At 55.3% G+C, this 22778-nt stretch overlaps 1 protein-coding gene across 1 annotated transcript; it reads left to right on the top strand.

The window, feature by feature from the left end:
• Positions 1–5321: 5321 nt before the first annotated feature.
• Positions 5322–20946, top strand: Padi6 (peptidyl arginine deiminase, type VI). Its single transcript, XM_013507407.1, has 16 exons — positions 5322–5413; positions 6097–6274; positions 7548–7620; positions 8774–8841; positions 9331–9430; positions 10634–10759; positions 12377–12555; positions 12772–12875; positions 14432–14543; positions 15951–16058; positions 16296–16450; positions 17078–17234; positions 17322–17445; positions 18169–18239; positions 19220–19381; positions 20490–20946. The coding sequence occupies exons 1-16, from the start codon at positions 5322–5324 to the stop codon at positions 20721–20723; spliced, it is 2043 nt and encodes a 680-aa protein (XP_013362861.1). The 3' UTR covers positions 20724–20946.
• Positions 20947–22778: the final 1832 nt, after the last annotated feature.

The following is a 22778-nucleotide window of genomic DNA, read 5'->3' as shown; positions in this document are numbered from 1 at the left end:
AGAGATCAATGGGCCGGAAGAACAAGGCCAGCAGTGGGGAGCAAAGTCAGAGCCGCAGGCTTCTCAGGAGACCCCAGCCTGATGTTGACAAAATTCTGAGGGCAAAGGTGGGATCTAAGTAGTGTGTTTCCACTCATGCTGTTCTGTAAGAAAAAGACAAGCCTGGCCTGGTGCTCAGATGGTCCTAAGGAAGGCGCCAAGATCTGATAACCTCTAATTCCAGCATTCCAGAGGCTGAGGCAGGAGGATCATGAGTTCAAGGCAAGCTGGGGAGTTTAGGGAGACCTTGTCTATAAAACAAAGTGAAAGTGGGCATGGTGGTGCATGCCTGTAATCCCAGTGCTCTGGGAGGCTGAGGCAAAAGGATTGCAAGTTCTAGCCCAAGTACCACAAAATTAAACCAAAGCAAATTAACAAAGGCTGGGTACATAGTTTAGAAGTAGAACAATGCTTGCCTAGTATGTGGGAGGCCATGGGTTACATCCCTAGTACCGACGAAGGTTTTGGAGCATTTTACATTTTTGGATTAGGGGATGCTTCACTGATAAGACCTATGCAAACATTCCAAAACCCCCAGAACTCTCAAACCTGAAGAACTTGGTCAGGCATTTTGGATGAAGGTTACTGAACCTGTAATCCATCTGCGTGGTCTTTTGTGGGAACTGGCTTGAATGGACCTGATGTCTGATGGCTCTGTGAACTGGAGACCATCCCTTGGCTTCTTAGAGCCTGTGATGCTCTGAAAACACCCAGAGATTCTGTTCTCAGCAGGCCCCAGGCAGGCAGGGCGCCGGTGAGGGGGCACTTGGCACAGGCCTGAGGGGGCATTAGCTACCTGGAATAAGCTGCAGGTGGACATGCATGGTCCCACCCACTTACAGGGTGATGTAGCAACACAGTCAAAGCCACAGAAACAGAAAGCACAGTGGTGGTGGGGAATTATGGGATGGGCTTAGAGGTTCAGATTTGCAAGATGGAGGCCAGGGATATAGCTCAGTGGCACAAGTGCCTGCCTGGCAAGCGCAAGGTCCTGAGTTTGATTCCCGGTACCAAAAAAAAGATTTGCAAGATGGAAACTGCTAGAGATGTGATTCACAATGGTGTGAATTCCCCAACACCACTCAACTCTCCACTCGCTGTAAAAAAGCTGAAGGTGCTCCATCTTGTTAGGTTTGGTTTTTTTTTTAACCAAAATTAAAAAATGAAACTTTTCTTTTTGTACCCGAAATTGAATTCACAACCTCACGCTTGCCAGGCAGGTGCTGTGCTGCTGAGGTATATCCCTGGTAAAACTTTTTAAAAAAATAAAACCTCTGCCCCTGCCCACTAGGAATCAATTGGGCCTGAGCTAAAAACAAGCCTCTCTCTGATGAAAATCAGCTGCTCACCCTGCCCAGCATTTGCTCGGGCAGAGGGTGCACGGGTTTTGAGAGAGCCATGGGCCACTCACACGTGGGTGTGAGGCTGAAGAGCAGCCCACGGGCCTCAGCAGATGAGACCCAGGTTCTGCAGGGCCCCTGGGCTGCGGAAGGATAGGGAGGTAAGCTAGCGGGTACACAGCTCCTGCAATCACAGGACGTGCCCCAGCCGTCTGGGCATTGGGAAGCAGCTCTGAGGGACTGGGGAGCCCCAGGAGGAAACACCAGCAGCCCCAAAGAGCATGGGGCCGCCTATGATGGTGCCCATTGCCAAACTAAACCATATGGAGGCTGGGGCACGAGAATCCCAGGTAGACAGAACTGACGGCTCTCACCTGTGACCTCAGCCTCACTCCATTTGCAAACCTAAGGGAAACTTGGGTCGTTTCTGATCATGTTTATGTTAGAAATAGAATTTAATCTCCAGCCAATTGTAAGAAGCCAACCTATGGTTATGTGACCAGGGCCTTTCTGATGAAGTCCCTATAAAAAAAGACAATGTTGTCATGGCAAAGCAAATTAATTTTTCTTTTGTTTCTGTATTTGCCTAATACTTGCCTCACCTACCCTTCCTGGTGGGGACGCTTGTGACACCATCTGGGGTGCATCTGTGTGGTCCAAAGTAATCTCCCCATCCCAGGGTGCTCGACCTTACCATCTGTGCAGACTTCTTTACCTTCAAGGCAACATTTCCATGCTCAAGAGCTAGGACCTGACTTCCTTATGGGTGGACCCGAAACCTTTATGGACCGGACATCTTTTTAGGTGACTTTGACGTGCTGTATTTATAGCCATTTTTCCATCTGCAGATGGAATAGGAAAGAAAAGGCAGAACAGAGGAAGGAAATCCAGGCTTCTCTCCCTAGGCTTTAGAAGCTCCAATTTTATAAAACTGCGTTTTGACTTTCAAAGTTCTGAGTTGAGGTGCTTTGGTGATTTTTGTAGGTCTGACTCCCAGAAACAGGTACTGGGATGGAGATTGGCCTGCAGGAGCTTTGCGGGAGAGGGGGGGTGGCTCAAGAACACACCTGGGAAGGGTGGGGGCCCAGGCAGGGAGCTGCAGTGCAGTCACCACAAAGCCTCCAGGCAATCCTGGAAAGAGCTCTGGGGTGGTCCTGAAGCCAAAGCCGCAGCCTGGCCTTTGTCTCCAACATGGCTGTAGCTCTCCAGGAGGGGACATGGGGCGGGGACAGCTCCCTTGCAAAGAAGGCAATTGCAGAAGAGTCTGGACTTGCTCTGAGCAACTAGAAGCGGACCTGGCAGCAGCTGGGGGAATACGTCCCTGCGGGAGGTGATCACAGTGGCCTCAAGTGACCATAGGACTTTGGATGACCTAAGCGTGATCAGCCAACGTTGCTGTGTGGCCAAGGGCCAACCTCCGAACAGCAGTAAGGACCACGGAGCTTGGGTGCTGGTGGATCACAGCCCCGTGGGTTCGCCTATTTGGGGAGGAGCAGGAGGTCCCTGCTCCTTAAGAACTTGGGTAGCACCCACTATGCCCAGGGCGCTTTCTGGGGGCTGAGGCCTCAGTAATAGACAGGAAGTCCGTAGGGAGTCATATCCACCAGGCATAACGAGGAGCTCTGTCCTCCTGGCTGCGCCCAGGCCGCCCAGCGACCCCTGCCCGTCAGCGCCCCCTCCTCCCCCCGTGCGGAGGGGGGAGGTCCTTGGAGCAGCATGTGCTGAGTACCTCCCGCTGCTGAATCTGCCACTTTCAACACAACCAGAGGGGCCTTTAGGGTCTTCCTGGCCAGCCTCTGCCTCCAAGAGCAACTAAAACAGGGTCAGCTGTGCTCATTGCCTGATTCCCACCCCCCCCACCACACAGGTGATTTTTCACTACAAATCCTGAACCTAACAAGCTCGGTTAACCTCCAGTGCCTGGGCTTATAATGTACAGGTGACCTGGCAGTGACAAGAAGCAAAAGGCCTGGAGAAATGCTTACATACGTCACAGTACAGCTCTGTGCATGACAGCCATAAAAAAGGATGCGGAGGTGGCTGCACAAGCCAATAATCCCAGATACTCAGAGGCTGAGGCAGGAGGATTGCAAATCTAAGCCCAGCCTAGGCAATGCAGGGATTTAGTTAGATTTTGTCTCAAAATAAAAAATAAAACTGGCTGGGGATATAGCTCAGTGGCAGAGCACCCATGGGTTTGATCTTCCTCCCAAAAGGATAATGGTCCTTAGAAAAATAAAGCAAGGCTGGGCATGGTGGTGCACACCTGTAATCCAGCACTCAGGAGGCTGAGGCAGGAGGATCATTACAAGTTTGAGACCAGCCTGGGCTACAAAGTGAGCTTAAGGCCAGCCTGAGATGCATAGTGAGACCCTGTCTCAAAAAGAAAAATAAATAAATGAATAAAGCAAGGTAAGGAATACTCTGTAGCACATACTACTATTTATGTTAAATGGAAAAAAAAAAGGAAAGGGTGTATACATACATTTGCTTTGCTGTGCAGGACATTTATTTAGAAAGACACAAACAGGTGATAGCAGCTGCCATCCCCAACAGACGGGAAGGGACAGGGAGACTGTTCACTGTGGGCCTCTTTTCTGAATTTACACATGATACAGTACCTATTCAAGAATAACCATAACTCAGGGGCTGGGGATTTAGCTCAGCGGCACAGCGCCTGCCTGGCAAGCGCAAGGTCATGAGTTCGATCCCCAGTACCAGAAACCGCCCCCTCTACAAAAAAAAAATAACCATAACTTGAATTTAAGGTATAAAATGAACATTGTAAATAAATAAATTAAATTAAATGAACATTGTTTTGAAAGAAGCTGGGTCAGTTCCTTGTGCAGGAGCATGAGTTCCTGTGTCTTCTTTGGATTGACACATAATTATGTATATTTAGGGAGCTAAATGTGACGTCTAGACCCATGCGTGTGTTACTGAAAGCCCGTCAGGTCAGTCACCACGTCCCTCACTTCACCAACTCTTCATTTCCCGTTGGGAGGACATGAAGGGCCTACTTGAGCAATTCTGAACTATGCACGACGTTGTGAGGGTTCCTGCGTCTTTGTCCTGCGGGCTCAGTGGAGATAGATAGACGGCAACTACTAAGCCGGCCTGCCAGGGCGCCCTCCGCATCCACCCCTTCCCTGCATGTGTGCCCCCACCTGGTGTCCCAGCTGTGAGCAACCACACCACCCTGATCACCTGGGCGTAGGACCACACCTGGGACCTGCCGGGCCTGGGGCTTTACAGTGTTAACAAGCGCCCCCGATTTTTTTTTTTTTAAGATGGTCTCTTTCAATGCAGGCCAGGCTAACTTTGAACTCACGATCCTCCTGCCTCAGGCTCCCAAGTGCTGGGATTACAGGCGTGCGCCACCACACCTGACACCCTTGATAATCTTTGCAGCCTTGAAAAGCACAGGTCCAGCACTTTACCAAGCCCCCTCATCAGTTTCCAGGAAACACACACCGTAGCACAGAGGCCCCGAAGCCTGCCCACGCAGCCATCCGGACCTTGCCCTCAAAGGGCCCTGCAGAGATTTGAAAGTTTCCAGTTGGGTCCTCCAGCACCTTGGCCACCCAAGGCCCAGCTTCCCAGAGCCCCTCTGGCTCCCTGAGGAAGACCAGCAACCTAGGCACCAGCCTCCCTCTCCACGGTGTGCGGGGTGTGTGTGTGTGTAGGCGCGAGATGCCGATGAAGCGGTCTTGCCCCCTGGCTCCCCTGCCCTCCCCGCCCCCCCACAGCCACCAGGAAGCCTAGGTGGAGAAGAGCACTTGCACGTGGCATCTGCTAAAACCACCCAGGGCTTAACAAGGGGGCGGGCTGGAGAGGCCTCCACCCCATATGAGGGTGGGCAGGGCGGGCCTGGGGCGAGCTGAAGCTCCTGGGCTGAGTTACGGTGCAGGCCTGAGGGTGGTCGGCTGGGGAGGAGGCGCTATGTCCCACCAGAGTATCGTCCACCTCTGCCTGGACGTCCCTGTCCATGGCGTTTGTGTGCTGGGCACGAGCCTCATCGTGGACATCAGCGGGTGAGACTCAGCTTGGGCCTCTGTGGGGCTGGCTTGGCAGGAGGAGGGCACTGGCACCCGGCTCCGCCATTCCCAGAGTTGTGGCTTCATCTGTGGGGTCTGCCCAGCTTTAGGGGCCCGGCTTGGGTCTCTAGAAGCATCCATGGTCCCGCTGTAGGACTCAGCCTTAAGCCCTGTCTCTGCCTGGTGCACACTGTGTGCCCTAGAAAGGTAAGGGCGTTGCCGCTCTGTCCCGTTTGTGTGTGACAAGCGTGAAGCAGCCCTCCAAGAGGAGCAGGTAAGGGAGCCTTGGGCCCAGCTGCCAGCATCTGCCCCAGGTCACCGTGCAAACCTGCAGCGCCCCCATGCTGTCTCTTTCCCCCCACAGGGGGATTCCTTGTGGCTCTGACAAATGCTCCTCCTACCTTGGAGTTGAGGTCTTAAAAGCAAAATGTAGCTTCAAGAACCTCTGGGGCGTTGGTGGGATATGAGGTCTGGCTGGAGCTCAAAAGAGGGAGGACAGGGCTCTTGGAGGGGTGACAGAAGGCTGAGTTGGGTTGGTTCAGGACCCCAACCCTGCCCTGGCCCGCAGGCTTCTGCCTCAGTTCCCAGGGAAGAGGGGACCGGGGCTGCTCCTGCCCTCCAGGCTCCCCAGGTGGGGGCCCTTTGTGCCCTGATGTCCATCTCCCTGCCGGGTAAACCAGGTGCGCCCCCAAGAACTGTGAGTCCTTCACGATCATCTGCTCCCCGAGGGTCCTGGTTGTCCTGAACAGCAAGGTGACCAGTGGGAAGGACAAAGCCATCGTCTGGCACTCGCTGTCCAAGCCTGTGAGCGCACTGGTGAGGATGGTGCTTCCCAGCTCTAACGTGGACGAGGACAAGGTGAGCCTGGAGAGATGGCGGGGGCGGGGGCACCTGGGCCCCACCACCCTCTCCCCCTGATGCATGGTCTGACCAGAGTCTGCGAACCATGAGCGCTGGGCGTCTGACTTCATTTACCACCTGTGAGGTGAGTGCCGTGTGGCTCCTTTTCCTAATGGAGAAACTGAGGCACCCAGGGAAGGGAGTGCTGTTCCCGAGCCAGTCATTGGCAGTGCGGGTTCAGGCTGCAGGGAGGTTCAGGGGTGCTATGCTGGCTTCCAGTCTGCTGTTGAATCTGGCATAAAGATGGGTTTTGTGGCTGAGGAAAGGAGGGTGTGGAACTCTTACTGAAGTTAAGGGGTGACCGATACTGAATGCATGGTGCATGCTAGATACTGAAAATCACACCTGTCTATGTCCAGGGCCCAGGCAGGCAATTCCCAGACACGAAAGGGTTGTGCTTAGGTAAGGACTGAGCGCCTCGGGGATAGGGTCAGACGCTGTGATGCGTCCCAGCTGGGCCCAGGCCACGGGAAAGCCATTCCCCGCTCAGAGTTCAGCCTCCAGCCCCATCACAGTGGGTGCCGGATTGAGATCCTTGACGTTGGAGGCCAGATGCTGGAGGGACGGGAGGTGGAGCTCACACATAAAGGTGGCCCTGGTTGGTTGCTGGGTCTCTGGTTCGTGAAGGCCTGGTGGTCGGGCCAGGGCTGAAGGGTAGGTCCCTAATGTAGAGGCCCCTGGGAGGAGAGGCTGCTATGAGAGGGGAAACTGAGTCCTGATTCCCCTCCCCACCCTCTAGTGGGCAGCTTGAGCCAGCAGAGACCACCCCACCCCTGCCAGGTCCACTGCCCACCTCTGTTCTTTTGGTGAACAATTTGCATCAAAACTTTTAAAAGTATTCATGCCGGGCATGGTGGCGAACGCCTGTAATCCCAGCACTTAGGAGGCTAAAGCAGGAGGATCGTTGCAAGTTCGAGAGCAGCCTGGACTACAAAGTGAGCTCAAGGACAGCCTGAACTGCATAGCAAGACCCTGTCTCAAATAGACAAAAAAAAAAAAAATTTTTTTTAAATAAAGCAGAAGCTGGGTGTGGAACCAGGTGCATGCCTGCAATCTCAGCATTCTGGGAGGCTGAAGCAGGAGGACTGCAAGTTTGAGCCCAGCCTGGGCAATTTAGCATTGATGTGTCTTTAAATTTTTAAAAAAAAGAACAAGCCTGTCTGTGTGTGACCTACAGCTCTGCTCTTGCCCCCACCCCACGCTGCATGGGCTCTGGGCACTGTCTCCACAGGTGCTGGTGTCCTACTACCGTGCCAACGAGGAGGTCCCCTTGGCCACAGCAGTGCTGTACCTCACTGGCATTGGTGAGTCTTGCTGCCACTTTGGAGAGGAACTCTGAGGGCTCTCCCCAAAACAAGACATCGCCTTGGGGCCCAGAAGGACTCATCTGAGACCCCCACACACACTCGCACATTCTCTCCCCCGTTGTCCAGCCTGCTGACCTTTTTCTGAGGATGGAAGCAGCCAGCCCTCCACATCTTGCTCTCCTCTGCCCACCCAGTGGGACCTGCATTCCACCTCCTTCTGTCCCTAGTTCTTGCTAAAGAGAGAAGCCCTACCCTCCCACCTCCTCTCCTGGGCCAGGCCCAGCAGCCCAGGATCAAGTTACAACGTCCACTATCTTCCAGTGGATTGTTACCTTTCAAATTCGCCCTCCACCCTTCTCCTTGGGAGCCAGCTGTGTCTTCTCAAATTCTCCTTCTTGCCTTGATTCTATTCGAGTCTGACGCCCACACTACCAGTGCTCTTAGTTGGGACTCTATGACTTCCTCACTAAACCGTCACCTGCTCCATCTTCTCTCCCCGCCCTGGCAGTCGTCAGCACACCTGGTGTCCCCCTTGACCACCTTGGACCCTGCAGCCCCACTCCCCTTCTCGGGGCCCGTGGGCCTGCATCTCCCAGCTGCCTGGTGAAGTTGCGGGTCCACGCGGTTCTGCCTGTCACCTACAGCCTCCTCCCAGGGCCATCTCTAGCCGGGCATCGCCCATGAGCTTCACTGGGTGTTGCCCACCCACCGTTGTTTCTGGGTTCTACCTTGGTGACTCCCAAATTAAACAGATTTTACCCCCCAAACATATTTTTCTAGGCATCTCCCTGTCACAGCAGGTGCTGGCTGGTGCTCCATCTCCTGGCTGTCCATGCCGGCAGCCTTGGAGTCGCCTTACTCCCCCTGAACCTGTATCGATCAACCTGTGAATCTCGGGGTCCGTTTGTGTGCAGGTGGAATCCATCAACTCTCCACACCTGGTGCTCTTGCTCTGCTCCAAGCCCCCACCCCCTCTCGCCTGGCTCATTGCCGGCGTCTCCCAGCAGGATCCCCACTACCAACCTTGCCCTCCTACAGGTTCAGATTTCCAGGCATGCCGGCAGGCTGACGGCCCTGGTTCCAGCCTTGGGCATCCGCTGAGGACTGCCTGGCGGTCTAGGTGACTGAGTCTCCGCTGCTTCCTTTACAGAGGTCTCCTTGCAGGCGGATGTCTACCGTGACGGGCAGCATGAGATGCCAGTCAACAAGCAGACTAAGGTGAGGCTGCCTAGGAGAGAGGGCTGGGGTGGGCTGAGATCCAGCCCTGCTTTTCTGCAGAGCTTTGTGGTGTCTAAAGTCAAATTGCCGCCATGCAAGTTGGTATAGCAATTTCTGCTTTGCTCACAAGCTGGCACATCCAGTATGCACAAGGCTAGGATGACCAGCTCCATTCCTAGGCCAGTCATGTGGTCCACTAGGACATGGTTAGCTGCTCCCATCAGGTGGGATGTCTCTCCTATTCCTGCTTCCCCAACCCTAAACAAGGTAGGGGGCTGGCAACCCGTAACCAGTACCTGGCTTGCTTCTCTTTGCTCTTGGGCCGCCTGCTCAGCGCCTTGTTTGTGCTCCTCCGGATTCTCTACCTCAGACTGTCCCAGAGGTGGCCAAGCCCTGGAGAAAGGCTTGGCTCTGCTCCTTTTGGGCAGTGGCATCTGGAAAGCACAGGTTTCATGGCTTCTTCTCAAGCCTAAGTTTCTATCATTGCAGGAAAAGTGGGTCTGGGGCCCTTCTGGCTGGGGGGCCATCCTGCTGGTGAACTGCAGCCCGGCTGATGTGAGCCAGGACACCAAGACGGTGATATCAGAAGGTAGGACCTAGCTGGGCGTGGTGCCGCATGCCTGTAACCCCAGCACTCAGATGGCTGAGGCAGGAGGATCGTTGGGAGTTCCAGACCAGCCTGGGCTACAAAGTGAGCTCAAGGCCAGTCTGAACTGCATAGTGAGACCCTATCTCAAAAAGACAAAAAATAAAAAAGGTAGGACCTCACCTGTCCTCACCTTTTCCTGCTCTGGCTCTGTTGATCCCTCCGCAAATACAGACTCCAGGCCAACATTCCCCTCTGCATTGATCAAATGTTTTTTTTTTTTTTTTTTTTAAACTGAGGACTGAACCCAGAGCCTTAGTACTGAGAAATACCCGCAACTCTTTTGTTTTGTTTTGTTTTGAGACAGGGTCTTGCTATGCAGTTCAGGCTGGCTTTGAACTCATGGTGATCCCCCTGCCTCAGCCTTCTAAGGGCTAGGATTATAGGTGTCAACTGTAAACTGCCCACATTGGGCTCAAACTTGAATCCTCCTGCCTTAGCCTCCCAGAGTTGGGATTCCAGGCTTGTGCCACGCCCACACCCAGCTTGATCAAATTTGTTCTCAGCCAGAGGTAGAACCTTTGCCTGGCATTGCATGATGTTCCAGGTTCCGTCTCCTGCAACGGCAACCACGAAAACTTGTGCCTCGAAGCTGGGCACCTGGGCAGAAAGAGGCCACACTGTCCCACGGGAACAGCACGGGCTGTGGTGTCAGCCGGTGATAACTATCTGGCTGTGAATTTGAGCACACTAACTACCCTGGTCTTGTTTCTCCATCTGTGATGTGGGGAACAAATTGGCCTCACTGGGTGGCTGAGACTGAAGACCTAAAACGGCGTCATGTAGAAGCTTCCTTCTGGCACTCCTGGAACAGGGACAAAAGCAGTCTCGGGTCTGGTCCTGACTTGGGGTGGGGTTCTGGTCTTGGCAGTAGCAATGGACGCTGGGGTCCCACCAAGGGTGGAGGTGAGCTCTTGTTAAACCGAGCATGTCAGGTTCTATTCTACATGTCCTAGGGGGCGGGGGTGATGGGGTAAACGGCATTCTCGCTTGGAAGAGTCGCTGGGGTTGGCAACGCTCCTCTGGCTGTGCAGGGAACAGCACTGGAAGCAGAGGGGCCCCAGTGCTCCACGCAAGCCCCGCCCCCACATTGCTGCTGCTCTCCCCGTCCCTGGAGCCTGAACTTTTGCCTTGCCCTTTGCTCAGATATAAAGGACCTGTCCCAGATGATACTGAGTGTCCAAGGCCCCACCTGTGTCTTAAAGAACTACCAGCTGGTCCTCCACACCTCCGTGGAAGAAGCCGACAAGGCCAGAGTCTACTGGCCACATGGTGAGGCAGCTCTTCTGCAGGGTCCTCGTAGCCGGGAGGTGAGAAATACCCTGTGCAGAGAGGTGATAGCCCCTCCCAATAACTCCTGTTGGAGGAGCTCTCCTTTGTCCTTCACCAATACCCCAGATATGAAACTCCCAGAATTCAGAGGCTGAGAAGCCAGGGTGACTATCACAATGGCCCCTACTCTCCCAGCTACCACACCACACACTGCCCATCTCTGGAGGCCGGCACCACTCCCTGTCCTCAGGTGGAGGCCTGGAGGGCTGCAGATGTAGAAGGTGGGCGTGTCCAAGTCCAGGTAAACGTTCCTGGAGTTTCTTGATGTCCCTTAACTCGTTTAGTCTAATGCCTCAAAATTTCTCAGTTTGAGACTTACTCTTGGCTCCTGGAGGTGTGTCACCACCTTTTAAAGCCATACTTAGCTCAGCCGGGCAGTGAATTGCTGTGGCTCATAGCATATCTGTCCTTGGAGAGGGGCCCGTCTCCTGCCGACACTGGAGCTATTTGTGCTAGGGGGCCTGAGCGCACCATCCTCTCCGGATCTTCTGTGGGCCAGAGCTGGACGTGGAGGTGACCTGGGAAGTCGCCCACATTGAGTGAACTCCAGACCTGTGGGTTTAGGTCTGGTTCAGGACGTGGGAGCTACTCTGGACCCACAAGGTCACCAGCACTGGACAACTTGGAGGCAGGGTGGGCCGGGCTCAGTTCTCCTTGGAGGCCCTGACTCACATCGCCTGCTAAGGGCACAGTGTTTCCTTGTGTGTGTCAGTGTCTCATGGACAGTGCTCAGGGAGGGAACTACAGACAGAAGCAGAGGCAGTGGCAGGGACTCGCTCTCCTTTTTAGCATGGAAATGTTGACCCTGTGCCTTTGTATGTTGGCAGTGTTGAACTTGATTTTTTTTTTTTTTTTTTTTTTTTTTTTTGTGGAGGCTCAGTGAGAAATTTGCCTTTAGTCTCAGAAGAGGCTTTGGACTTGGACTTTTTCAGCAATGCTGGAACCGTTGGAACTTTGCCAACTCGGAGATGGGCTAAATGGATTTGACATAAAGAGGTGCACATGAGTGTTTTGGAGGCCAGAGTTTATATCTAGATGTGACTCCAAAGCCTCATGCGATCATAAGCAGGCCCTTTGGAAGGTGACTGGGTTACAGGGGCTTCTGAGCTGATTTGCTGTGAGGAGGTGGAGCCTGGTTGGAAGAGCTGGGTCGCTGTGGGCGTGACATGGAAGGTTAGATCTCCCTTCCTGGCTCGCCCCTTGACCCTTTGCTTCTTGGCTGCCGCAGGTCAGCAGCTCTCTTCCACCCTGGCCCTTCACCATGCCTTTTTGCCATGGAAACATGACCCAAAATAAACCTCTTGAGGAAAGTAAGACACTCACCTTTGCACATAGTGTTTTGCCTTTTGCCTTTGTTGTAATCTCCCTAGCAGTGCTAGACGTGGTGGCACATGCCTGTGGTTCCAGCACCCAGGAGGCTGAGGCAGGAGGATTCGATCCTCCTGAAGCCCTGCCTGGCATCTAATCCGAGGAGTAAGCTGGCACCCTTAGCTGTCAGATATGGGCACTGCAGCTCAGCTACTCCAGTGGCTGATAGTCCTGTTTTCTTTGACCTAGGAGACTCCTCTAACGCCTTTCAGATTGTGCTGGGGCCTGGCCATAACTCCTACACCTTTTCCCCCCTGGTGAACCTTGGGAAAGAGACCTTCTACGTGGAAGGAATAGAGTTCCCATCTGCCGACTTCTCAGGCCTGATCTCCTTCTCCATCTCCCTGATTGAAGATCCTCCAGCTCTGGTATGTCATCAAGGAGACGAGGAACCCTAAGTGGGGGTCAAGGTGGAGGAAGAAGCGTTTCCCAGAGCTGGGGGGGGGTGCTGGATGGTAGCATTAGGGTTTTCAGAGAAGGGGGTGGGATCTGTGGTGACCTGGGCTGAGGGCCCAGGGGTGCCAGGAGAGGAGGAGAGGAGGTGTGGAGCCAGGTCAGTGCCAGGACCTTCTCTTATGTTGCAGTCGATTCCAGAGGCCCCGGTGTACAAGGACACCGTAGTGTTCCGGGTAGCTCCCTGCATCTTTACCCCCAGCACCCAGATGCCGCTAGAGGTGTACCTGTACAGGTAAGAGGCCCTCAGGCTGCTGGTAGCCACCTTCCCTGGTACCTGCTCTGTGTCTGCAGGGCGGTGGGTGAAGATGGCTAGATGCCACTCCAGGAGTGGAGCCCTCCTATCCAGTGTCCTGCACCCACCCCAGACCACCATCTGACAGGTGCTTGAATACTCCTGAGGCTTGGAGTGGACCAGAGAAAGGAGCAGTCTCCCCAGCCCTAGTTTGGGGTAGGGATCGCACAAAAAGCATAGTTTCAGGCAGCACCGAGTGCTATAAACCAAAGAAAAAGGAGGGGTAAGGATGTTGCAGAGAGAAGGGAGGCTCCTGGCTCTCTGGACCAGGAAGTTGTGGGAGAAGCAAATAGAACCTTCGGGCCCATGCACCAGGGCAAAGCCTCAGAGGCTGCGCTATACTGGACCCCAGTAACAGTGCTGGAAATCTGGTTTGTTTCCTGGCTGCCCGCAGGTGGGACGGTGCTCTGGTTCCTCTGTCTTGTTGTAATGCTTCTCTTAGGCTGACGTCTCAATCCCTGCTGGGCCCAGGGCCCAGGGGGCAGAAAGCTGCTGTCCAGGCCAACCTGCCCACTGCTCAGGGATCCAGAAGTCTCCTGAGCCACTGTACTCACGTGCCAGTGGCTTTGTGGGCAGGCACTGAGGGGGAAGGGTCCTGGAGACACATAGGTGGGGGAGTATCAAGGGGTCTTCGAGTTGCTCTGGCCACATGGAATGTTGGGGTATAAGTGAAAGGCGCGAGGCTCAGGCTGGAGTCGGGGGAGCCTGGCGGGAACTTGGCATCCACTGCAGGGAGAGCTGTTCCGCCGCCGGGTATCAAGGCCACTGGTTGTTTTCCTAGCAGATGCCCCGCATGAGGGCTGTTCTGAAAGGTGGAAGCAGAGATGTTAATGAACGAGCCGGCAGAGGGAGACTGACAGGAGGCGCTCAGCAACTGTAGAAGCCCAGGCGGCAGGATGGGCTCATGCTCACACTGACCCTGCGGTACAAGGGCTCTAGTCTTCTAGGTGCAGCAGGAAGGCTGGACAGGAAGGAGTGGAGGTTTAGAGGGGCCCATCGCCATGGTCCTCTCTCCCGCTATTCTGGGTAACTTGATTTCTAGACAGGAAGAACATAGAACCTGGGTCCAATCGGGGCTGGGGGTTGGCTGGGGAGGGAGCCCAGGATGGAGGTCAAGGGCATAGCTACCAGAAGACAGTGGAGACTCCACCTGGCTGCGGAGGGAGGTGGAGGAGCAATGACAGGAATGACAGCGGTCAAGAGCCGGGGCTCCCGTTGAGGTCAGGCTACTGGCCAGCAGCTGGGAGGGCACAAGAGGAAACCTGGGGGTTGGGACAGGACGCCAGATCAAGGTGCTGGAAGTGGGGTGACCATCAGAAGAGGGGGCTGAGGTAAGATGGAAAATGCCGCTGGGGCTGGGGGTGTAGCTCCGCAGTAGAGCACTGGCCTAGCATGCTGTGCCCCGAGGGGGCAGTGGCCCCTTCACTGTGGGGACAGAGCGGTCCCAGCCGGGGGGACCTAGGAGGCCACCTCAAGCAGGCTGCTCTTCCGTGCAGAGACGTGAAGGTCCAGGGCTTTGTGGACACGGTGGTGGCGCTGAGCGAGAAGACTGACTGCCAGGTGGCGTCTGTGTACGAGGACCCCAGCCGCCAGGGCAGGTGGCTCCAGGTAACACCTCGCTCCCTGCGGCCTGGCCTGGCCTGGCAGGGAGGGGGCCTTGTGCCCCAGTGAAGACTTTGACAGAGGCACGGCTGCCTGTTGGACTTCATCAGAGGCTCCGGTGAAGTGACGCGCCTGACTCTTCGCCACTGAGGGATAAAGCTTAGGGTCCAACCTCTTCTTCCCTTCAGGGCGCATGTGTGCTCCAGACCCTGGAGCGTCTGCTATAGGGTCAAAGCCAGGTTGCAGCTGCAGGGCCTGCCCTGCCCTACCCTGGGACAGCACCAGGTCCAGAACCAGCTCAGCTTCACTTCTGGGGTGCCATTCTGTCCCATGCTCAATCGAGTGCCCTACGCTGGGGGTCCCCTCTGAGGCAGAAGTCAGGAGACGGGTGGCCTGGCTCTGACAAGGCTGGAAACGAAACGATATAGTGAGCTACTGGAACGAGGCCAAGCCAGGCACTAGTGACTGGGAAAATCCTCAGGTGAGCCTTAAGAAATGAGGAGCTGGCGCATGTGATGCAGGCAGGTTAGAAACGGAAAAGGGTGACTGACACTGCGAGCGGAGGTCGGAGCTCCGTGAGAGCCACACCACGGTGCAGGTTACAGAACGGAAACGAAACCAAAGCAAGATGGGATGACATTAAAAGCAACAAATTGGGTGTGAAAGAAAAGTTGAGGTCAGATGTGGCAGGTGCCTGTAATTCCAGCTCCTCTCAAGACTGAGGCGGGAGGGTCCCAAGTTCAAAGCCAGCCTGTGTAACTTGGCAAGACCTTGTCCCCAAAGGGAAAGATTGGGGCCGGGGATATAGCTCAGCGGCACAAGTGCTTTCCTGGCAAGCGCAAGGTCCTGAGTTCGATTCCTGGTACCAAAAAATGTAAAACCAAAGGGAGGATTGATTTGGGTTTTAAAAGCCCCACTGGCCAGGATGTAGGGGACAGATCTGAGCAAGGGGAGACTGGTTGAAAGGCATGGCAGGAGCTGGGGATTTAGCTCAGCGGCACAGCGCCTGCCTGGCAAGCACGACGTCGTGAGTTTGATTCCTGGTACTGGGAAAAAAAAAAAAAAAAAGTCACGGCAGTGGAATAGGAAGAGGTCACGGTGGCCTCCCCAGGGTATCAGAGATGAGGTGACTCAGCTCGTACCTGAGGTAAAGCCACCAAGTCCTGTCAGTTTGGGCAGGGAGGAAAAGAGAATCTGGATGACTCATTTCAAACCTGAAGAATGAAAACAAGTCAGGAAAGGGCACCTGAGCTGGGTTTTGAGGGGTGAGCAGGAGTTGGCAGAAGGAGGGTTTGTTGCCACTGTCTCTCTGGAGGTCGCCCACATCCAGGGAGCTGGGGACCTCTAGGTTGGACATGAGCAGGAGCTATTGGAGTGAGATAACCTCACACTCTATCTTCCTGTCTTTTCCAGGATGAGATGGCCTTCTGCTACACTGAGACTCCTCACAAGATGACGTCTTTTGTCCTCGACACCCCTCGGGCTGCCAAGCTTGATGAGTTCCCCATGAAATATGCACTGGTGTGGAGCTTATTTTAGCTGATCTGAATACAGCCCAACCTCTCAGGCCTGGTGTTTGCCCAGAAATGATGGGGTCCCCAGGGAGTGGTGCAGGTGGCCTATTTGGGGGGGGGCAGCTGATGGCCTAGATTAGGAGTAAGACCAGGACTCGCTGCCACCCCCTCCTTTTTTTTTGGTACCAGGAATCGACTGCCACCCCCTCCTAACACCCCCTGTTCCCCCTGGGTTCCCTTCCAGAGCCCTGGTGTTGGCTACATAATCCAAGACACCAAGGACCACACGGTGGCCAGCCTGGATACCATCGGGAACCTGATGGTGTCCCCACCTGTCAAGGCCCAAGGCAAAGAGTACCCCTTGGGCAGAGTCCTCTTTGGCAGCAGCTTCTACCCCAGGTGAGCCGAGAGGCCCAGAGGTGACCAGATGCCTCAAAACGAAAGAGCAGGCCATGGGGGCCACCCTGACTCTCTTGCACCTCAGCTGGCGTCTGCTCTGGACCGTTTTTTCATTTGAAATATGGGTGTTTGGGTCTTCGGCTCATGTAAGAGACTGAATGTAGAAAAAGCAAATTGTTCATTCTTTTGTTTGTTTGTTTGTCTTTGTGAGACAGGGTCTCGCTATGCAGTTCAGGCTGGCCTTGCGCTCACTTTGTAGCCCAGGCTGGCCTTGAACTTGCAACAATCCTCCTGCCTCAGCCTCCCGAGTGCTGGGATTACAGGCGTGTGCCACCATTTCCAGCTAAACTGTTCATTCTGTGGCAATTCCAGGATTTAAACTGAAGCAGGAATTTAGCCTATGGACCCTGCAAGATGCTATGTGCACAAAGTGTGCGGTTGGATTTCTTAGTGCCTGTTAACCTAGCGCCGGGCGGTCCTGCATCCCAGACTCAATCTATGTGGTACAGGTTGGCTCCATCCTGAGCTGGATCAGAGGAAGGGGTTCTTAGCCCCACGGTGAGTTGGAGCAGCCCGACACTGGGCGAGCAGCCACACCGACTTGGGCTTCCCCCGTCTCCATTCCAGCACTGAGGGCCGGGCCATGAGCAAGAGCCTCCGTGACTTCCTCTACGCGCAGCAGGTTCAGGCGCCCGTGGAGCTCTTCTCAGACTGGCTGATGACCGGCCACGTGGACGAGTTCATGTGTTTTGTCCCGGTGGAAGATAAGGGCGAAGACGCAAAGGTCCGCGGTGGGGGCACTTCTTACTGGCAACCCCCAGACCTTGCCGGAGATGCGTGCTGGCTTCTGATTCTGGGCCTCCATTCTCAGGGCTTCCGGCTGCTCCTGGCCAGTCCCTGCGCCTGCTACAAGCTGTTCCGTGAGAAGCAGGAGGAGGGCCACGGGGATGCGACTCTGTTTGAGGGTGTCAGCACTGACCTGCTGCACTCTAATGGTAAGGGAGCCCTCCAGGAACCCGGGCCCTGGGACCTCATGGTCCTCCTGGGTTCCCCTCCAGAAAACACATAAGTGGACAAGCAGAGGTGGCATGGCTGGTGCTGCGGCCATTCGGACCTAGATAGAGTGCAAGCACACAAAGGGGCTTTTCCCAGAGAGCAGGGCAGGGTGTGAAGACATTCTCTAGCACCTCAATACCCATATTAAGGTCTGAGAACCAGCAGCTTGAGCATCTCTGGAAGCTGGGTGATGTCTATGGTGGGGCCCAGCGGCCTCCTGGCCGTGACAGCACTGCAGAATATAGTATTTGCTGAGCATGGACCACATGACAAAGACTTTGTGTCACCTCAGGGCTGGTGACTGCATCTTTGACAAGCCTGTCCGAAAGGCAACTGGGAATGAAACTAATATATAACCTGGTCAAGATCATAGGCAGAAGGCTGCGCAGGTCCAGTAGGGCACAAAGGTGTCCCCACAGTGAGCGGTGGGCAAGATGCCCTGCTTGCGTGTTCTAGGCTGCCTCCTAGGGACAGTGACGGGGTGTCAAGTCCTGCCTAGGCTCTTGGGCATGGACCCTGGTAAGTCCCTAGGTGTCCAACTCTGGACCTGGGGTGGCCCTGGGGACTAGCAGGCCTGTTGCCATAGTTACCTGCTGGCTGTGCCCGGCTCTAGGCAGTACAGCCCCTGCCCTGACCTGCCTGTCCTTTCTTCCTTCCTACAGGAAGGGAGGCCAAAACAATCAACCAATTTCTTGCTGATGAAAGCTTGAGAAACCAGAACAACTATGTAGAGGTAGGAGACCAGGGTGTGGGGACTGCTCCCAAGGCGGGGTGGCTGCCACCTGCCCTTTCTTTCCTCCGGACCCTCATACAGACAGCATCCAGACTCCTGGGATGGAGGGCGGTGATGGACAGGGCGATTGGGGGGTGGCGTCAGGGGCCGGGGACAGTCTACTCGCTCACCTGGTGTCCTACACTGTCTGGTGTCAGGAGTGCTCATCCTGCTCTTTCCAAGTGGTTGGAAAGGCCCTGAGAGTCTGGACCAGCTCGCAGCTCCCAGCTGAGCACCCGCTGTGGCCCAGGCATCATGGGAGCTGCTTCTCAGAACCTCAGGGGCGTAAAGGAGAACCCAGCCAGCATGTGAGGTCAGGGCGGCTCAGGGCAGAGGCTCTGGCTAAGACGAGGTGACGACCTGGGTCTGTGTCCGGGTGCGCATCAGAGTTTGTGCTCTGCTAATTGTGCCGCTTAAGCGGCCTGGTGTAACTTCCCCAGGGAGAGTGACAGAGCTTGGACCCCCTGGCAGAGGCCTTCCCCCTAAACCCAAGAAGCTCTGCTGTCAGACTCAGAAATAAACCAGGGCCTTCTCGGTGCTTCCTGGATGAAGTGGCTATTGTCATGACAGTCCCAAGACAGCGATCAGGGTCACTGGGTTCTCTGACCTTAGACTGTGCGTTATTGGCTGCAAAAAAGCAGAGTCCCCAGGAGCAACCGTCCAGCCTGTAGAAGCGGAAGCTGAGGCCTGGAGAAGGGGAGTTTCCTGTGCAAGGTTCGAGAGCAGAACTACTTTGCTCAGTAGGTCTCTTGGCTCCTAGCAGTGTTCTGTACCCAGCACGGTGGTGCTCTGACTTCTGCAAACCAGGGAGGCCCTCCCAGCCTGGCAGGGCAGGTACCGGATGGGTGGTGGCTGTCCTGGGTGTGATGGCCACAGGACCCATGGCACTGGCTGGGTTGCTGGCCTTTGGTGGTCTGAGCAGGGTCTCTCCCACCCTGCAGAAGTGCATTCACCTGAACCGTGCCATCCTGAAGGAGAGGCTGGGCCTGCAGGAGGAGGACATCATCGACATCCCCCAGCTCTTCTGCCTGGAGCAGCTGACCAATGTCCCCTCAGACCAGCAGCCCCGCAAACTCTTTGCAAGGCCCTACTTCCCTGACGTGGTGAGGGCCAGGGGGCGTCCGGGGGTGGTGCATGGTGGTGTGTGGTGCATCTTTAGCTAATGTCTCTGGGTCTTGCCAGATAAGTCACCCTGCCCGACACGGCAAAGGCCTGCAGGGCTTAGGGCACAGCGGCTGTGGTGCCTGTGAGACAGACCTCTCCTCTCCCCCTCAGCTAGGCCAGGAGCCCTATCCCAGTGGACGGGTGAGCTGGGTCTAAAGGCCAGGTGCCCATGAGCAGTGACCGCAGGCCAGGGTGCTAGCTGGCTCATCCCCAACCTGCAGAGACGGACCTGAGGGGCCCCTTTACAAATGGGGAAATCATGCAGCCAAGCCAGACGCTGGCAGAGACCTTCCCCTAGGGGCCTCTTGTCCTCTGTCCCCGGAGTCCAGAGCAGGTGGTGCTCAAACATGTAAAGTGACTAAACGGAGGGAGAAGTCAGGAGGGGGCAGGGGTGGGGACAGTGGCCCTGCGACATCAGCCTGTACCAACTGTGACCTGTCACATGGGTGTCTAAAGTGAGTTCCAAGGTGTTTGCATCAGTGCTTTAACCACCTGCTGGCCTCTGTGGTACTGGGGACACATGCCTTGCCCTGCCCTGCCCTCGCCAGTTGCCATGTGGGTGTCTTCTGACAGATCGGCATGGCCAAGCCCGTTGTAGCTCCTGGGGACTGGTCTGTGTGGTGGGGAACAAAGCTGCTTTGTGGAAGAGATGAGAGGTAAACAGAAGTCAGTGGGGAGGACAGGGTTGTAGAAGAAGCAGGAAGTGGCACAGGCAAGATGGAAAAACCAGGACAACAGGAATATAGGAGAAATATAAAAGTCAGCAAGGCCAGATCATGGCCAGGCAGAATTAGTCTTACTACTGTGAAACGTGTCAGGATCACTGGAAGACTAAGTGGAAACCCATCAATGTTACTGAGATTGATTAGTGATGTCTGTGTGGGCACAGGCCTGGAGAGTAATGGCACCATGTGCTTGGTCGTCCTGGGCCAGCCAAATACTCAGGGAGGTAGGGTTTTTAGGTGCACAGCACTCGGCCCAGAAGATAGGTAGGGCCTTTCTCCCACGGATCTGACCCCTGACCCTTGTTCACTGTCTTTGTAACAGCTGCAAATGATCGTGATGGGCAAGGATCTGGGGATCCCCAAGCCCTTTGGGCCACAAATCAAGGGCACCTGTTGCCTGGAAGAAAAGATCTGCCACTTACTGGAGCCCCTGGGCCTCTCGTGCACCTTCATTGATGACTTTGACTGCTACCTGACGGATGTTGGGGATTCTTGCGCCTGTACCAACATCCGCCGGGTGCCCTTTGCCTTCAAGTGGTGGAAGATGTTGCCTTAGCCCCGCTCCAGCACCAATAGCCCATTATCACCATGCAGTAACATGATTCCTGGGCCGATAGTAGGGGTGGCTGGAGAGCTGACGCAATGCTTCCCTTGCCCTGGTCACCCCTGTCCTCCAGATCCAGCGGGGTGGTAAGTGCTACCAGCTCAAACCTCCTGGAACGGGCAGATGGGAAAATGATCTCCAACTATGTTTACTAAAGAGCCAATAAAGCTCAGCTCTTCTGACTGCACTTTGCTGGGCGCCTCCTTGCTTTGGGGAAGGGCTGTGCTCGCCGAGGTGCCCTTGGCTGAACCACCCCTGCTGCCTGGCTCCTGTCAAGGCAGAAACAGGGACTTGGCTGAATCCCAATTGGCTGCTTTTCCTCTTTATTTTCCTTGTAATTAATGGTTGGGTCAAGCATGGTGATGCACCTCTCAAATCCCAGTACATGGGAGGCTGAAGCATGATTACTGAGTTCAAGGCCAGCCTTGGCTACAACTGCAAGACCCTGTCTAAAGAAAACAAAGTGTTTGCACTGAAATTATTGCATACTCCAAGGAACTGAAAATGCTGGATTCTGATGGCTGGAGGAAGAAGGGAGTTTCCCTTGGTAGCAGCTGGAGGATGCCCATGAGGACTGGCATGATGCCCAGTGGGTCCCTGGCCTTGGTGGGCGGTGGCTTCTGGTCTCTCGGGGTGGAGACAGTCTAGAAGGTCTTGGGTGTGGCCTGAGAGGCAGGCAGGACTGGCTCTTAAAGTCAGAAGTGCTCCCTCCAGGACCCACCACCTCCTGTTTTCATCTGCCTGACCAAACGTTATCAAATCTAGGGTCGCAGCAGGCTTACCCACTGTGGCTCCTAGCCTATGCCACCAGCCCCGGTGATGGTCCCGCAGGACCCTGTCCTCCAGGCGAGCCGAGTGAAGGGAGATGATTCACTGATGTCCATGGTGAGAAGCAGAAATGGGGCCAGAGGCAGCCCTGATCCCAGCCCCCAGAGTGGTGGGCAGCCGGCAGGGCCCAGCTGTTCTCCGCTGTCTGCGGGGACCGCAGGAACAGGCCCTGTCCTGGGCTGCTTCTGGCCACACACACCGCTCTCCTGGCACTCCCTGCTCCAAGGTCCTGCAGCGTCAACGGCCGGTGAAGAGCCGGCTAGATGCTCTCGGCTCTAAGGCTGCAGAATGGGATCCGTGTCCACAGGGTCACTGGGAGAACAGGCATGTGTGGCCCCAGGCACCCAACAGCCACCACGCTGACGCCTGTGTCGACAGTGTGACCAGGCCTGGCTCGGCACGGAGCAGCTTGCTCAGTGACCTCAGCCTGCTGGGGAGAACTGTCTGCCTGACAGCCAAGAGCCGGCTCAGGGAGGGGACTTCAGCAGCCAGAACAGCTGCGAGCTGGGTGCTGGGATCTGAAGCCTGAGCTCCAGCTGGATTTGGGGTGTTGGAGGGGTTGAGCTCGTGGACGTGGCCTTGGGTCACAGATGGGTTTGAATCTAAGAGCTGCTCTCTGGCCTTGGCCGTGTGCTGCTATCTCGGCCACTCAAGAACAGCGCTTTGTTAATCTGCATGCGGTGACTCGGGGCTTCCAGTCTACACTACAGAGAACTTTGTTTTACTTGCAGCTGTCCCCTGTGCTAGTCTAGGGCTGACCCAGGACAGGCTTTCCAGTGTTTTGTTTTGCTATATAGCCTCAGCTGCCCTCAAATTTGCAGCGATCCTCCTGCTTCAGCCTCCCGAGTGCTGAAATTACAGGGCTGAGCTGCCCTTCCAGGGCATGTTACACACGTGCAGGACAGGGCTGGTGATGAAGGGTTAAGGGGGGCCCTGTGAGTCGATGTGCATTTCCCAGTGACCTGGAAAAGCCAGATTTTCTTTTTTAGTGGAAAACCCTGGATGCCTCTCCAGGGACATAAGGGGAGCAGGTGAACCTTGGGACCGGAAGGTGGACAGGGAATGTCCACTCTCCCAGGTGATCCTGCAGGTTCCTTCCCTGGGGAACCTGCCCACTCTACTCAGGGCTGCCTGGGGCGAGCAGCTCATTCCCCGTGGTGACAACAAGCAGACCCTCCC

The sequence above is a fragment of the Chinchilla lanigera genome, unplaced genomic scaffold, assembly GCF_000276665.1.
Source record: "Chinchilla lanigera isolate Chin_1 unplaced genomic scaffold, ChiLan1.0 scaffold00126, whole genome shotgun sequence".
Taxonomy (NCBI): Eukaryota; Metazoa; Chordata; class Mammalia; order Rodentia; family Chinchillidae; genus Chinchilla; species Chinchilla lanigera.
Note: the sequence above shows the minus strand (reverse complement) of the source record. Positions and strands in the feature narration are given on the sequence as shown.